The sequence below is a fragment of the Bubalus bubalis genome, chromosome 3 (assembly GCF_019923935.1).
Source record: "Bubalus bubalis isolate 160015118507 breed Murrah chromosome 3, NDDB_SH_1, whole genome shotgun sequence".
NCBI classification, from domain to species: Eukaryota; Metazoa; Chordata; class Mammalia; order Artiodactyla; family Bovidae; genus Bubalus; species Bubalus bubalis.
In genome coordinates, this window is record NC_059159.1 from 56,886,384 (window position 1) to 56,903,336 (window position 16,953).

Consider the following 16,953-nt stretch of genomic DNA (forward strand, 5'->3'; position numbering starts at 1 on the left):
TCAAGAACAAGATTCAGAATTCTTTGTGTCTACTAAAAAGAAGCCACAATTTTTTTTACTTTAAAATACAATTTATCTGTCATACTGCAAACTCTTTCAAGTACCTCTATGCTTATGTCAATCTTTTCAAATCATGTGATAGAAACTTTGTTACAGCATCATTTTTAGATCATGATCACACCTCCCTGATTCAGACTCACAGCAGGTTATTCCCTGTGGAACAGCCAGCCTGGTTCAACTGGATAAAAGTCACTGAAAAGTCTGAGAAGGGAGACTGTCTGATTCTTCTTATTCCATAAATTCCAAATGGTACACCCCTGATGAAACAGCTAATATGATTTGTATGCAAACATTCATCCATTGAACATGTCCCTTACTCAACAAAGATTTAGCAAGAACTTTGATGAAAAGGGTTATTTTTGTATGGGTACCAAACGTAACCTTACTGAAACAAAATCAAGCATTTCAAGAAGCCTTATCGGATTACCTGTCTCAGCTTCTGCTTATGGGTTTCACATTAACAAGAAATAGGAAGAGACAGGAAGAAGCAAGGGACTCATTCCAGCAGGGTGGAAATCTGAAGACGGTTATTAAGAAATAAGATGAATAATGTGTCTATTGATGGGACTGAAGGAAAGGTCTTGATGCAACTCCATCAAAAGTCAGGTGGATCAATAAGACCCTCTGCTAGTCCCCTAATATTAAAGGGCCCCAAACAAGCCCACTCTGTACACCAGTCGGAAGAATTTAAAAAGCCAGATGATAACAATTGCAATGAAAACCCTGACCTGGAATGACCTGGGCAATAGTCTGGTATGTAAACCAAGGTGAAAATTAACAGAGGGGCCAGGATTTTCTGGTTGGACCTCCAGTCAGGGACCTGGGGACCCAAGGCCATATGCACAGTGGCTCTAGGCAGGGAAGTGTGGGGAAGAGGAAACAGAGTCACATAATATCAACAGCATGCATGGTGGATGAAACCACACTGGATCACAAGACCGAAGAGGGCACAGGGTTTTAGGGGAGATAAGTGCAGGTCTAGGCAGGCCAGGACAAGCTGAATTCACTTGGCTATGGAGTGGCATTCAGAAGACAAGATTTACTAACTGAGGGATTCGAGGGAATTCTCTTCCAGGAGGAAAGTAAAGGATGGGAGTCAACCTGGAAAGAAAATGAGGCTCTATCTAGCAAAATGGGTCAGGCAGCAAATAACACTGGATGTGCAACTAAGGTTCTAGGAAAGGGCTCACACCCGACACAACAGGGTCCCTAGACACTGAACACACATGCAGATCATGGTGGCCATGGGCAGTGGCCCCCAACCTAGCTGCTGGGGCTCAAGGCCACGACGCCTATAGCCTCCAACTTACGGGAGCTCTCTGGAAAGACTTGTAGCTTACATCAATGTACTATAACTGCCCTCATGCCCAGAACAGGTAGAAATATGACTTATATCATGGTTCAGAGAGATAGGAACAGTTCTGAATACCCATCCTCCCCCCAAGAGGGAGGTGGGCCCTGCTCCATGTCAATACACAATGGAAGCAATACAAAGCCAGACATTCTGCCTCAGCTTAGGCAGCGGCTGCTGTGGGATAAAAGGCACAAAAGCAAAAGAGCACAAGCCCTTCAGGGGACGTGAAGGGAGTGGTCAGGGCTGACGGGAGGACAGGACCGGTGTGGAGGAGCCATGGGCCCTGGACCAGCCTAGTCCCCCGAGCACAGCCCACCTGGCATACTTGCCCTCTCAGAGTCCGTGGAGGAGTGTATCATAGCATAGGTCTGGAGCTAGAAAGCTGAGTTCCAACCCCAGAGTGAGTCTTGAGCCATCAATTTAATCTTTCCATATATCCATTTCCAAATTGGTAATAAGGTGATAGTCTATATAGTGCCTGACAACATGGCACCGATGTGAGGACTAAATCAGTGTCTGCAGAGCACTTAACCGTGCCTTGAGCGTAAGACAGCATGAAATGAGTAGGCTATTACTGTAGGTTTTATTTTTTACGCAATCAACAGGGCCATTGGAAGGGGCATGATAAGATCACAATCTCTTTCAGGTGCTTGATTTCAGGTGTGCAGGATGGAAGGGAAAGGATGGAAGGCCAAGAAGCAAGTCAGAAGATCACTGCAATTCTAGGGAAGAGGTGGCACTCCGAGTGACAAAGGTCAAGGGGAAAAAGGGAAGGGGAAGGGGCCAGACATCAGATACATCTGAGCAGTGAATTGCCAACATTTGGCAAATGCCTGGAAGTGGCCGGTGCAGAAAATGAAACAATTTTATCCAGAAGATAAAAGGATTTTTTCTGAAAACATGTCCATTTTTGCAGCCAGGTAAATGCTTAAATGACACTCAGAAATTAATTCTGCCTGCTCTGCACTGAGCTTCCTGATCATTGACCCTGGGACACACCCGATGACAGGCCATCATTCCACCTGGCCGGTTACCTGGCTCCAAAGGCCTGCCGCCACACCCGCAACTCCATTCCTCCTACCCTTCAACTTTTCCCCAGACTTTTTCTCAGGCTAAAGCTATTCGGTGCAATTTACAAGGAATGGGGCAGCACTCAAAGGAGCAAGTTAGTGAAATGACTAGACGACGGTAGGTCCCTTCTCAGCAACATTCCTCACACCACACATACCACCCTGTACATCCACTCTCTGAACACCCCAGTGGCTTTACTTCCTGGATTCAATCTTAACACAGTCCCCGCCACACAGATACCACTGGCACCCACGTGGGAAAGAAGCTCACATCACTTGAAGGCAAGTGGTGAGGCTAAGCAAGAATCCTCAGACCCACGTTTTCACTCTGTCATCAACTTGTAACAAAACACTTGCCCTGTCTGGTCCCCTCACCCCCGCCCCCCGGGAGCACCTCCCACTCCCACCCCCACCCCCCGGAAGCACCCCCCACCCTGCCCCCCGCAGACTGCCGCCCGGCGGTCCTCTGGGGGCGGACAGCTACCTGGTCCAGCAGCCGGTAGACGCTGATGCCCTGGGTCTCCTCCAGCAGCTCCCAGGCGGCCCCGGAGAGTGCGGGCCGCTGGAGCTCGGCGCAGGCCTCCCAGAACTCCTCCACCGAGAAGGCGCCGGTCCCAGGCTCCATCCTTCTGCAGCGGCTGCCCCGGGGCCCGGAAGGAAGAAGGAAAAGGCAGGGCTCATGTTCGGAGGCGGGACTAGACAGTGGCCCAGCCCTACTGGAAGGGACCAGAGAGGGTCCGGAACGCGGCTGGGGGCGGGGCCTATAGGGGCGGAGCCTTGAGGGCCTCAAGGGGGCGGGGCCTCGAGGGGTCGGCCTGGAGGATTGGGCGGACCCAGGGCTGCCCGGGAATGCAAAGCAAATAGAACTAGAGAAAGGTCGGACTTGATCTGCATAGGTGGAGGGATTAGGAAATGGGGAGGCTTCTAAAGCGGAGACATTACTTTCCCAACGAAGGTTCATCTAGTCAAGGCTATGGTTTTTCCTGTGGTCATGTATGGATGTGAGAGTTGGACTGTGAAGAAGGCTGAGCGCTGAATAATTGATGCTTTGGAACTGTGGTGTTGGAGAAGACTCTTAAGAGTCCCTTGGACTGCAAGGAGATCCAACCAGTCCATTCTAGAGGAGATCAGCCCTGGGATTTCTTTGGAAGGAATGATGCTAAAGCTGAAACTCCAGTACTTTGGCCACCTCATGCGAAGAGTTGACTCATTGGAAAAGACTCTAACGCTGGGAGGGATTAGGGACAGGAGGAGAAGGGGACGACAGAGGATGAGATGGCTGGATGGCATCACTGACTCGATGGACGTGAGTCTGAGTGAACACCGGGAGTTGGTGATGGACAGGGAGGCCTGGCGTGCTGCGATTCATGGGGTCGCAAAGAGTCGGACTCTACTGAGCGACTGATCTGATCTGATCTGATCAACTAGAATAGAAAAAGAAGACACTACAAATATCTCAGAAACATAATTTCCAAATTGCGTAATTTCCAAATTGCTTGCATGTCTCTCCTTTACTTTCTCTGAAGAAGGTTAGGGAAGGTCTCAGAGCAGTTGAGTACAAGTGGGAGATGAGATGGACAGAGTGGAAATGCTTGAAAATCTCAGGGGTCAGATGCTACAGCAATGTTCCGTTTGCTCTGTTACGCACTTTAAAACATTGTTCTGAGAAGAGGTCCATGGGATTCCCCAGAAGGCTAAATTAGGGGAACATGGTACAAAAAAGATTAAGAAACCTATTGCTTAATACTACAGTGCCACCACCGGGAGGGTGAAAGATGATCTCAAAAGGTATCATGGTGTCCATCCAAGACTTCTGCTGCTCGTATAATTTAGATCTTTTGTAACTCAAAGACGTTTTTGTTCCCTCAAGTCCCTTTGTTTTACTATATTTCTTACCACCACATTGTACTTTGGTTTGGATAAAGTGGACAGTTTAAATGTCAAATCAGATAACACCGCATGGATGCCAGAAAACTCACAACCATTTCCCTAATCTGTAAAATGGGGTAAAATAGTGACACCAGTTAGAATTGAGGAGGTGACCACATAAACATAGAACATATTTGCACAGTTCAGTTCAGTTCAGTTCAGTCGCTCAGTCGAGTCCGACTCTTTGCGACCCCATGAATCGCAGCACACCAGGCCTCCCTGTCCATCACCAACTCCCGGAGTTCACTCAGACTCATGTCCATCGAGTCAGTGATGCCATCCAGCCATCTCATCCTCTGTCGTCCCCTTCTTCTCCTGCCCCCAATCCCTCCCAGCATCAGAGTCTTTTCCAATGAGTCAACTCTTCGCATGAGGTGGCCAAAGTACTGGAGTTTCAGCTTTAGCATCATTCCTTCCAAAGAAATCCCAGGGCTGATCTCCTCTAGAATGGACTGGTTGGATCTCCTTGCAGTTCAAGGGACTCTCAAGAGTCTTCTCCAACACCACAGTTCAAAAGCATCAATTATTCAGCGCTCAGCCTTCTTCACAGTCCAACTCTCACATCCATACATGACCACAGGAAAAACCATAGCCTTGACTAGACGGACCTTTGTTGGCAAAGTAATGTCTCTGCTTTTCAATATGCTATCTAGGTTGGTCATAACTTTCCTTCCAAGGAGTAAACGTCTTTTAATTTCATGGTTGCAGTCACCATCTGCAGTGATTTTGGAGCCCAGAAAAATAAAGTCTGACACTGTTTCCACTGTTTCCCCATCTATTTCCCATGAAGTGCTGGGACCGGATGCCATGATCTTGGTTTTCTGAATGTTGAGCTTTAAGCCAACTTTTTCAATCTCCACTTTCACTTTCATCAAGAGGCTTTTTAGTTCCTCTTCACTTTCTGCCATAAGGGTGGTGTCATCTGCATATCTGAGGTTATTGATATTTCCCGGGGCAGTCTTGATTCCGGCTAGTGTTTCTTCCAGTCCAGCGTTTCTCATGACGTATCTGCATATAAGTTAAATAAGCAGGGTGACAATATACACCCTTGATGTACTCCTTTTCCTATTTGGAACCAGTCTCTGTTCCAAGTCCAGTTCTAACTCTTGCTTCCTGAGCTGCATATAAGTTTCTCAAGAGGCAGATCAGTGGTCTGGTATTCCCATCTCTTGAAGAATTTTCCACACTTTATTGTGATCCACACAGTCAAAGGCTTTGGTATAGTCAATAAAGCAGAAACAGATGTTTTTCTGGAACTCATTTGCTTTTTCCATGATCCAGCAGATGTTGGCAATTTGATCTCTGGTTCCTCTGCCTTTTCTAAAACCAGCTTAAACATCAAGAAGTTCACAGTTCACGTATTGCTGAAGCCTGGCTTGGAGAATTTTCAGCATTACTTTACTAGCATGTGAGATGAGTGCAATTGTGTGGTAGCTTGAGCATTCTTTGGCACTGCCTTTCTTTGGGATCGGAATGAAAACTGACGTTTTCCAGTCCTGTGGCCACTGCTGAGTTTTCCAAATATGCTGGCATATTGAGTGAGGCACTTTCACAGCATCATCTTTCAGGATTTGGAATAGCTCAACTGGAATTCATCACCTCCACTAGCTTTGTTCGTAGTGATGCTTTCTAAGGCCCACTTGACTTCCCATTCCAGAATGTCTGGCTCTAGGTCAGTGATCACACCATCGTGATTATCTAGGTCGTGAAGATCTTTTTTGTACAGTTCTTCTGTGTATTCTAGCCATCTCTTCTTAATATCTTCTGCTTCTCTTAGGTCCATACCATTTCGGTCCTTTATCGAGCCCATCTTTGCATGAAATGTTCCCTTAGTATCTCTAATTTTATTGAAGAGATCTCTAGCCTTTCCCATTTTGTTGTTTTCCTCTATTTCTTTGCATTGATCGCTGAGAAGGCTTTCTTATCTCTTCTTGCTAGTCTTTGGAACTCTGCATTCAGATGCTTATATCTTTCCTTTTCTCATTTGCTTTTTGCTTCTCTTCTTTTCACAGCTATTTGTAAGGCCTCTGCAGACAGCCATTTTGCTTTTTTGCATTTCTTTTCCACGGGGATGGTCTTGATCCCTGTCTCCTGTACAATGTCATGAACCTCATTCCATAGTTCATCAGGCACTCTATCCATCAGATCTAGGCCCTTAAACTTATTTCTCACTTCCACTGTATAATCATAAGGGATTTGATTTAGGTCATACCTGAATGGTCTAGTGGTTTTCCCTACTCTCTTCAATGTCAGTCTGAATTTGGCAATAAGGAGTTCATGATCTGAGCCACAGTCAGCTCCTGGTCTTATTTTTGCTGACTGTATAGAGCTTCTCCATCTTTGGCTGCAAACCACATAATCAATCTGATTTCAGTATTGACCATCTGGTGATGTCCATGTATAGAGTCAATTGAGGAAATGTGTCAGATCAGCCTCCTATCTTAACGCTCAGTCCCAGGTCATTCAGTGTCTTTGAACTGAGCAAACTAATTTCTTTCAACTGGGTAGGCAATTTCCCCAGTGTCTTTCAGTTGTCCCACTCCCCCCAGTATCTTTCAAATGGGGGCCAGATACCTATTATAGACCACCAAAGAGAACTCAGGATCATCAACCCATAAGCAAGATGCAAGAACCAAGACAGACTCACTCTAAATTCATCTGAACTCTCTGAGAAGGTGGATGGGCACAGAAGGTCTCTATTGGTACCAACTACGGGTTCTTCATAAAGTTCAGAAGAGGGCTACAAGTCTGCTCTGGGTCTCTTTGTTGATTGCCAAAGGTGTCAACAACAAAAAAAAAGCACCATGTGAGAGCAGTGAGTTAAGTTTTTTTTTTTTTTTTTTATAATTTAAAATAATTTTTTTAATTTAATTTTATTTTTTAATCTTTACATAATTGTATTAGTTTTGCCAAATATCAAAATGAATCCACGACAGGTATACATGTGTTCCCCATCCTGAACCCTCCTCCCTCCTCCCTCCCCATTCCATCCCTCTGGGTCGTCCCAGTGCACCAGCCCCAAGCATCCAGTATCGTGCATCGAACCTGGACTGGCAACTCGTTTCATACATGATATTTTACATGTTTCAATGCCATTCTCCTAAATCTTCCCACCCCCTCCCTCTCCCAGAGTCCATAAGACTGTTCTATACATCAGTGTCTCTTTTGCTGTCTCGTACACAGGGTTATTGTTACCATCTTTCTAAATTCCATATATATGCGTTAGTATACTGTATTGGTGTTTTTCTTTCTGGCTTACTTCACTCTGTATAATAGGCTCCAGTTTCATCCACCTTATTAGAACTGATTCAAATGTATTCTTTTTAATGGCTGAGTAATACTCCATTGTGTATATGTACCATAGCTTTCTTATCCATCCGTCTGCTGATGGACATCTAGGTTGCTTCCATGTCCTGGCTATTATAAACCAGAAAATTACTAGAACTAGTCAATGACTATAGTAAAGTTGCAGGATATAAAATCAACACACAGAAATCACTTGCATTCCTATACACTAATAATGAGAAAACAGAAAGAGAAATTAAGGAAACAATTCCATTCACCATTGCAACGGAAAGAATAAAATACTTAGGAATATATCTACCTTAAGAAACTAAAGACCTATATATAGAAAACTATAAAACACTGGTGAAAGAAATCAAAGAGGACACTAACAGATGGAGAAATATACCATGTTCATGGATTGGAAGAATCAATATAGTGAAAATGAGTATACTACCCAAAGCAATCTATAGATTCAATGCAATCCCTATCAAGCTACCAACAGTATTCTTCACAGAGCTAGAACAAATAATTTCACAATTTGTATGGAAATACAAAAAACCTCGAATAGCCAAAGCGATCTTGAGAAAGAAGAATGGAACTGGAGGAATCAACCTACCTGACTTCAGGCTCTACTACAAAGCCACAGTTATCAAGACAGTATGGTACTGGCACAAAGACAGAAATATAGATCAATGGAACAAAATAGAAAGCCCAGAGATAAATCCACGCACATATGGACACATTATCTTTGACAAAGGAGGCAAGAATATACAATGGATTAAAGACAATCTCTTTAACAAGTGAGTTAAGTTTTACTTGAGACAAAAAGAACTATAGCCCAGGGTTCAGCCTCTCAGATATCTCTGAGGAACTGCTTTGAAAAGTAGGCAAGGGAGGTCAATATATATGTGATTTTAGTGAATGGGGATACAGGAAGTCAAGCAAACATTTTGGCAGAGGGTTTCCACTAGTCTCAGAAAGATTGCTGCTATTCATGTGGAACAGATGTCCAATAATAGTCTTAGTCATTTTCTAGATATAAGAAAAAGCAAGAAATTGGGCTAGTAAAATGTTCTCCTGAAAATATCCAACTATGCAAAAATCTGTTTTGCCAGAACTTCCCAGAGCACCGAATGCTTCATTCCTAATTTCTGCCCTGAACTCCTTGCAAGGTCTACTGAAGGGCAGTGACTGCAGTAACTGGGGACTTCACTCTTGTAGTGCTAGGTGGCGAGTGACAATTTTAGTTGGCAAAGAAAAAAAAAGGATTCATTTTATAGATGAAGGAATGTTTTATAGTAATTTAATTGGCTCCTATAGCTGAACAATTTCTTGGTGAGAAGTTTGGGCATAAGTTCAGTTCAATGCAGTCACTCAGTCGTGTCTGACTCATTGGGACCCCATGAATCGCAGCACACCAGGCCTCCCTGTCCATCGCCAATTCCCGGATTCATTCAGACTCGTGTCCATCGAGTCATTGATGCCATCCTGCCATCTCATCCTCTGTCATCCCCTTCTCCTCCTGCCCCTAATCCCTCCAAGCATCAGAGTCTTTTTCAATGAGTCAATTCATCGCATGAGGTGGCCAAAGTACTGGAGTTTCAGTTTTAACATCATTCCTTCCAAAGAAATCCCAGGGCGGATCTCCTTCAGAATGGACTGGTTGGATCTCCCTGCAGTCCAGGGGGTTCTCAAGAGTCTTCTCCAACACCACAGTTCAAAAGCATCAATTCTTCGGTGCTCAGCTTTCTTCACAGTCCAACTCTCACATCCATACATGACCACTGGAAAAACCATAGCCTTGACTAGACAGACCTTTGTTGGCAAAGTAATATCTCTGCTTTTGAATATGCTATCTAGGTTGGTCATAACTTTCCTTTCAAGGAGCAAGTGTCTTTTAATTTCATGGCTGCAGTCACCATCTTCAGTGATTTTGGAGCCCCCCAAAAATAAACTCTGACGCTGTTTCCACTGTTTCCCCATCTATTTCCCATTAAGTGATGGGACCAGATGCCATGATCTTCGTTTTCTGAATGTTGAGCTTTAAGTCAACATTTTCACTCTCCTCTTTCACTTTCATCAAGAGGCTTTTTAGTTCTTCACTTTCTGCCATAAGGGTGGTGTCGTCTGCATATCTGATGTTATTGATATTTCTCCCAGCAATCTTGATTCCAGCTTGTGCTTTTTCCAGCCCAGCATTTCTCATGATGTTCTCTGCATAGACGTTAAATAAGCAGGGTGACAATATACAACCTTGACGTACTCCTTTTCCTATTTGGAACCAGTCTGTTGTTCCATGTCCAGTTCTAACTGTTGCTTCCTGACCTGCATACAGGTTTCTCAAGAGGCAGGTCAGGTGGTCTGGTATTCCCATCTCTTTCAGAATTTTCCACAGTTTATTGTGATCCACACAGTCAAAGGCTTTGGCATAGTCAATAAAGCAGAAACAGATGTTTTTTCTGGAACTCTCTTGCTTTTTCGATCATCCAGCGGATGTTGGCAATTTGATATCTGGTTCCTCCGCCTTTTCTAAAAGCAGCTTGAACATCTGGAAGTTCATGGTACATATTGCTGAAGCCTGGCTTGGAGAATTTTGAGCATTACTTTACTAGTGTGTGATATGAGTACAATTGTACGGTAGTTTGAGCATTCTTTTGCATTACTTTACTTTGGCATTGGAATGAAAACTGACCTTTTCCAGTCCTGGAAAAGGCCTGCTTTTCCAGGTGGCCACTGCTGAATTTTCCAGGTGCCACTGTTGTTTTCCAACTTTGTTGGCATATTGAGCACAGCACTTTCACAGCATCATCTTTCAGGATTTGAAATAGCTCCACTGGAATTCCATCACCTCCACTAGCTTTGTTCGTAGTGATGCTTTCTAAGGCCCACTTGACTTCACATTCCAGAATGTCTGGCTGTAGGTGAGTGATCACACCATGGTGATTATCTTGGTGGTGAAGATCTTTTTTGTACAGTTCTTCTGTGTATTCCTTCCACCTCTTCTTAATATCTACTGCTTCTGCTAGGTCCCTACCATTTCTGTCCTTTATCGAGCCCATCTTTGCATGAAATGTTCCCTTGGTATCTCTAATTTTCTTAAAGAGATCTCTCGTCTTTCCCATTCTGTCCCCTGACCTCGGACATGGGGTAGTTCCTCTCGGATGCGGTCTGTGCACCGTCGCAGCTGCCTGCGCTCTGTGCCCGGTCCTAGCCGCCCGGGCTCTGCTCTGCACTTTGATGGAGCAGCCGTGAAGAGATACCCCACGTCCAAGGTAAGAGAAAACCAAGTAAAACAGTAGGTGTTGCAAGAGGGCAGACACACTGAAACCATAATCACAGAAAACTAGTCTGTCTAATCACACTAGGACCACAGCCTTGTCTAACTCAATGAAACTAAGCCATGCCTGTGGGGCCACCCAGGTGGGTCATGGTGGAGAGGTCTGACAGAATGTGGTCCACTGGAGAAGGGAATGGCAAACCACTTCAGTATTCTTGCCTTGAGAACCCCATGAATAGTATAAAAGTTTGGGCATATAACCAGATTAAAATGAGGGTATTTTCAGTGTTTTTGTAGCACCACTCAATTGTCCTTGTAAAAATAGGTTTATTTACCAAATATTATCCTAGATCACATGAATCTGGAAAATATTTGGGTTAGTTTCTATAATTCTGATAGTACACTTGATTTGTGTATTTCTTGTTGAACTTCAAGTCAATTACTGGAGCCTTTAAAAATAACTTTGGAAATATCATTCAGAAATACAAAAAATTCACTAGAGCATATAGATAGAGAAAGAAATAAACAGGTATGATAATATGAAACTCAGTGGTTTATAAAAGAAGATATGGGTCCATTGTGATTCTGGAAGATGGAGTAAATCAAGGTTATCTGCTCAGATAGTTTTTTACTACTATTTCCCAGTGAGATTTTAAGATGTTTCCTGCTCCTAATTATCAAAATGGACTTTTTTCTCTCCTTCTTATGAGATTCCTTTGTATCCTAGGGAAGACTATGTAGAATATTTATATGTCAAAGACACAAAGAAAGGATGGAAGTTGCACCAAGGACTTTTGTTCCTTAAGTTCATAACTTTTAGAATATCTGCAAACATTTTGAGATGAAAAGGGTACATTTGGGCATTGGTAAAAAGGACAAGTGGGCTTTGAATTCTTCCTAGAGCCTCCTTTTCAGTTATAATAAAGGCCTGGTTTGTAAGATAATATAGGTTTCTTTAATTCCTCAAAGAAGTGAATGGCAACTTGAACAATATGGAGGACACCCCACCCATCCATCTTTATTATCCTCAGTTTGCTTCTTTACATCAGGGAGAAGATCTGCAACGAAGATGGAAATCAAAAGATTCCTATGTTCTCAACCTAGAGGGGTGGGATGGGGATGGAGATGGGAGGGAAGTTCAAAAGGGAGGAGATATATATATGTATATACCTTTCATGTTAAGGTTTGACAGAAAATGACAAAATTCTGTAAAGCAATTATCTTTCAATAAGAAAATATATTATATATAAAAAAAGATTCCTATGTTCTTGATTTAGAATTGTATGTCTTTGGAGCATTTTGGTAAGTCCATCCAGAAAGACTTCTGAGTCTTTCTTCAAGGGTTTTCCGAATCTGACCCACATTCTACAGTGAAACAAGGCAGTGCATCGCAGAGTGGGGAGAATGGGAAAGGAAGCCAGGCATCAGGCTGGCACCCTTGGGCACAAGGTGCTGGAGAGTGTGCAGGCTTCTGAGATGGAAAAATGACAGACATGCTGAGCAGCAGAAGTTGCGGCACTTCCAGGGACATCATTCATGAACAAAAAGCTCCCAAATCTCTCATAGGTTCTCCTCTGGTACCTCAGGCAGGCATCCTCCAGGTCAGCCAGGAAGCCAGGAATTCCATTCTGCAAAGAAAAGGAGATTGTCATTACTCTGTCCTAACAGCAACTATTCTTGATTCTCAGGATGTGGCAAAGGTGAAGGAAGATGCCTTGGGGAATAATAAATATGAGAATAGGGCTCCTGGTAAGATTTCAACAGAATGTTGTCACTGATGATGAAAAAGGTAAGAATCAGGGCACAGGTAAGTTTGGGGCCACAGTTTTCAGACCTTGCATATTTTAGCTTTTGCTAGTAGAAAGCTAAGACAATTCTAAAACACTATTTTTGAAAAGAAAAAGAAAACTCAGGAAATGGGACTGGGCTGGGCTGCGTGATTCTTCCAAAAAGATGAAAGAAAGGACTTGCTTCACAAAATTAGAAATTGGTAAGAATTGGGAGCAAGAGGCAGGATATGGCATTCTTTACTTAGTGTTTAACATAGCCCAGACTTTCCCCAAATGTTGTTTTGGATACTCCTTCTCTACATTGTGGAAATATCCATCCCCGTTTTTTGGAGGGGAGAAACTGATAGATTCCCTAGATTACATAGTCAGAAGTAGGGACCAGAACTCAAACTATGATGTGTTTTACTCAAGTTTGTGTACTTTTTCACTCTCCCTGTGAATTGGTGAGCCCACCAGGCCATAAGTAGGACCTCAGAAAGCAGACTGAATGGTCTCCAGGAATGATCTGCATACCACTGAAGTCCCTTCTCCTTATAGAAAGAAAACACAAAAATGAAACTGGAGGCTTCCCCAGGCTAGAGCATATCTCATTGTCTCCCAAGCCATGTTGGCCTAACTCCTCCATAAGCAGATACAGGGTCCACAAGCACCCTTGTTCCTACAAGGAGCAGGTTATTGTCCAAAGGTTCCAGAGAGTGATGCTGGCGGGATCTTGGTGGGAAAGTAGTGGAGAGCTGATATTCCAGGTAAAGATTTTAGTCTGTTGTCCCAACCTCAGTCTTGGATGTTGGCAACCCCAGTCCTAACCAGTCAGTCAACCATGCTGCTTCGTAAAAGAGCTTCATGAGGCCTGAGATTGCACATCTCTTCAGTCTAACAGGCCCACAGGGTAAGTCAACATTTGTCAAGCACGCTTCCCCCCTGCCTCTGGGGGTCTCACCTTGACAAGCAAGTTGATGAGCCAGGATGGAATCCAGCCACCAGGGTTTATGAAGCAATAAATTAATACTAGAGAGGGAAAGAAAGGATGATTTAAAAGGAGTAAAAATACAGCAGCAAACATCCAGGTTTACATTCAGGCCAAAAACTAAGGAGGGAGGTAACACACAATTCAAGTGGACTCTCCCATCTCCTCATTGGGAGACTTATATACACACTTTGGCAAACAGTCAAAGCACATTCTGCTGCTATTTATTAAACCCATGGCAAGTGCTAGATGGGGAGGGCATGGCAATCCATTCCAGTATTCTTGCCTGGAGAATCCCCATGGACAGAGAAGCCTGGGGGGCTACAGTCCATATGGTTGGACATGACTGAAGTGACTTAGCATAGCATTGCATAGCATAGCATAAGTGCTAGATATTTGGATATGTATCTCACTTATTTATTTCTCTCAATTATCTTAATTATAAAAGTTGATAAAATTAAACTCCAGTTTATAAATGATAAAATTGAGACTTAGAAGACTGGGGTGATGCATCCAAGGTGGCAGATCTAACACACACCAGAACAACTGATCAGATTTTCCTGCAGTCTCCAGGCCACGCCCATTCCAGTCCAGCAGGTGGCCACGTAAAGCCTCCCAGATTCTCTCCTGAGTATGGAACTCAAGGCAGACAGGTCCTGAGCCATTTAGTTTTTGTTGAGTGAGAGGTACCTCCTCAGAGATGGTCCCACCGGCCTTCCTGCTCACCTCCAGCCAGAATGTGCAGAACAAGAGCAGCCTGAAGTCAATTCCTAAACCTTGTGGTTCACTTCCATGTTCTGATTTCATTTGCACAATGCAAGAGTAAGTAAAAAATAGATTGATCAGATTTAAACATCCACCTTGCATTGTAGCCAAACTTCAGGGGTGGATTGAGTCTCCTCTGTTTCCTTTGGAGCCATGCCCAGTTCTCTGACCTCAGGGGAAATGCATCCTGCATTTTCTGAGCCTCACAGGGCGTGCCAGCACACCAACCGCTGCCTTCTTTTTACTTTTGCTCCGGTTACAGCCAGGATGAATCCCAGGATGATCCCTCACCCAGATGAAGCCTGGAACTTCTCTGGAAACTGTGGCAGCGAGGTGCTCTTGACCAGGACCACCTGAATCTTCCACCCTCTGAAGTCCAGTTCTCGCCGCTGCTGCACATAGACGCACTACACTGCCAGTGAAGGCAAGGCCAGAGTCAAACCTCTCAGATGGATAAAAGGAAAGCCCACAAGTCAGAAGCAAAAGGCAATTGTTTTGTTGCCTCCACTTGGTGTTTGCTCCCTTAATCTGCCAGTTCACTTCCTGCTTGGTCTGCCTAACTTCCCTGCAGAGCCCTGTCACTCCCACCTGCTGTTCTCTTTTCATAGCAGGCGTGGTGTACATATTCAGTTCCCAGCTGGTCTCTGACTCTTTGTGACCCCATGGACTGTAGCCTGACAGGTTGTTCTGTCCATAGGATTTCCCAGGCAGGAATACTGGAGTGGGTTGCCATGTCCTCCTCCAGGGAATCTTCCTGACCCAGGGCTCAAACCCACAGCTCTCCTGCATATCTTGTACTGGCAGGCAGATTCTTCACCACTGAGCCCCCTGGGAAGCTCAAGAGCATGCATTACCCACCTATCAATGATTCCTTGCTGCTCTAATTATGAGGGGAACCCACTCCTCCTTTCTCCAATAAAGCAATGAGATCTCAGAGGATTGGTCATTTATCAGCTGTGATCCTGGGTAACTTAATTTTTCTGAGATTCGGCTTCACTGTGCAAGAAAAGAGAGGAACACTGCCTGTAGACAGGCTTGGTGGGGGCATTGGAGAAAGACTGGAGCAGAATCTCACGCAGGAAACAATGGGGTCATTGCTCTCTGTCCCCCCTTAAGCCCTAATCATTGACCTCTGGGCACAGAGGATGGTCAAGCAAGGTTAGTTCCACCTGGTGACCACAGGAAGCTATGTGGATATCCAAATAGTAGTAGGCAAATGTCCTCACTGGTTCTGGTTCACCAAGAGTAATATAATCATTTCATTGCAATAAAGATTCACAGACCAGCCACCATGTCTAAGGCACTATTACAGGGAAGGTAATTCAATTTTAAGAAACTAAGCAGGAAACACACACACACAGGGTCCAGAGCCAATGCTGGGGGAGGAGGGGCGGTGGATAGAGATGGAAAAGTGGGGCCCGAGTTCCATCCCCGAGTCGGCTGCTCACCGCCTGACTGTGCGCCTTGGTCACCATAACTCTCTGGGGCCTGGCTTCCTCCTCTACAGACTGAGGGAGTGTATTGAATACTCTGAAGGAAAAGTCATTTTCACGCCCCCAAATCTGTGGTACAAGGATTTTCTAGGAAAAATCTCAGGAAAGTATGAGCTGCCTTCCCACAATTATAGATGCTCCATGTCGTCAGACCCAGAAATCACACTGAGATCTCTGAAAGCTACACAAGAAGCAACAGCTTTAGCAGATGCTTATGCAAGAGTCAAAGACAATGTTGTCCACACCTTCTGGATGTACCCGCATTGAGTCATGGCCATGAAGAGCAAAGACACTTATAAAGCTGAATAATAGTATGCATTCGAAAAGGATACATCTCTGCTGGATGTTGGCAATTTGATTTCTGGTTCCTCTCCCTTTTCTAAAACCAGCTTGAACATCTGGGAGTTCATCGTTCATGTATTGCTGAACCTTGGCTTCGAGAATTTTGAGCATTACTTGGTAGCATGTGAGATGAGTGCAGTTGTGCGGTAGTTTGAGCATTCTTTGGCATTGCCTTTCTTAATGATTGGAATGAACTCATACATATATATTAATCATTTAAAAGTGTATTGCTGAGTAATAATTCATTGGTGAATATATCACAATTTGTTTTTATCAATTCACCCATTGAAGGACATTTTAGTTGCTTCCAGTTTTTGGCTATTACAACTTAAGATGGTATGAACATTTATGTCAATATGAGCAGTGGTAGTTTTTTTTTTTTTCTTGGATAAATATCTAGGAATGGAATGGCTACATTATATGGTAGGTTGTATGTTTAACTATTTTTTAAAATTTATTTTAATTGGAGGCTTATTACAATATTGTGGTGGCTTTTGCCATACATGAATCAGCTATGGATGTACATGTGTTCCCCATCCTGTATCCCCTTCCCACCTCTCTCCTTATCCTATCCCTCAGGGTCATCCCAGTGCACTGGCCCTGAGTGCCCTGTCTCATGCA

At 44.0% G+C, this 16,953-nt stretch overlaps 1 protein-coding gene and 1 long non-coding RNA gene across 3 annotated transcripts in view; both read right to left on the reverse strand.

Annotated features, from left to right (window-relative positions):
- LOC102412899 (phosphatidylcholine transfer protein) overlaps window positions 1-3,163 on the reverse strand; it is a 276,982-nt gene extending 273,819 nt beyond the window's left edge. Inside the window, exon 1 of one of the 2 annotated variants that reach the window (XM_044939647.1) lies at window positions 2,969-3,158. In XM_044939647.1, coding sequence (XP_044795582.1) covers window positions 2,969-3,109 — 141 coding nt within the window. In that variant the 5' untranslated portion in view covers window positions 3,110-3,158. Of the gene's footprint in view, window positions 1-2,968 lie in introns of both variants that reach the window. The other variant, XM_025281267.2, reaches the window with a different exon arrangement.
- Window positions 3,164-11,697: 8,534 nt separating this feature from the next.
- Window positions 11,698-14,660, reverse strand: LOC112583817. The gene is made up of 3 exons (XR_003108070.2): window positions 14,459-14,660; window positions 13,706-13,773; window positions 11,698-12,603 (listed from the first exon to the last, which is right to left on the reverse strand). It is a non-coding gene; the product is annotated as an uncharacterized LOC112583817 (long non-coding RNA).
- Between the last annotated feature and the right edge of the window lie 2,293 nt (window positions 14,661-16,953).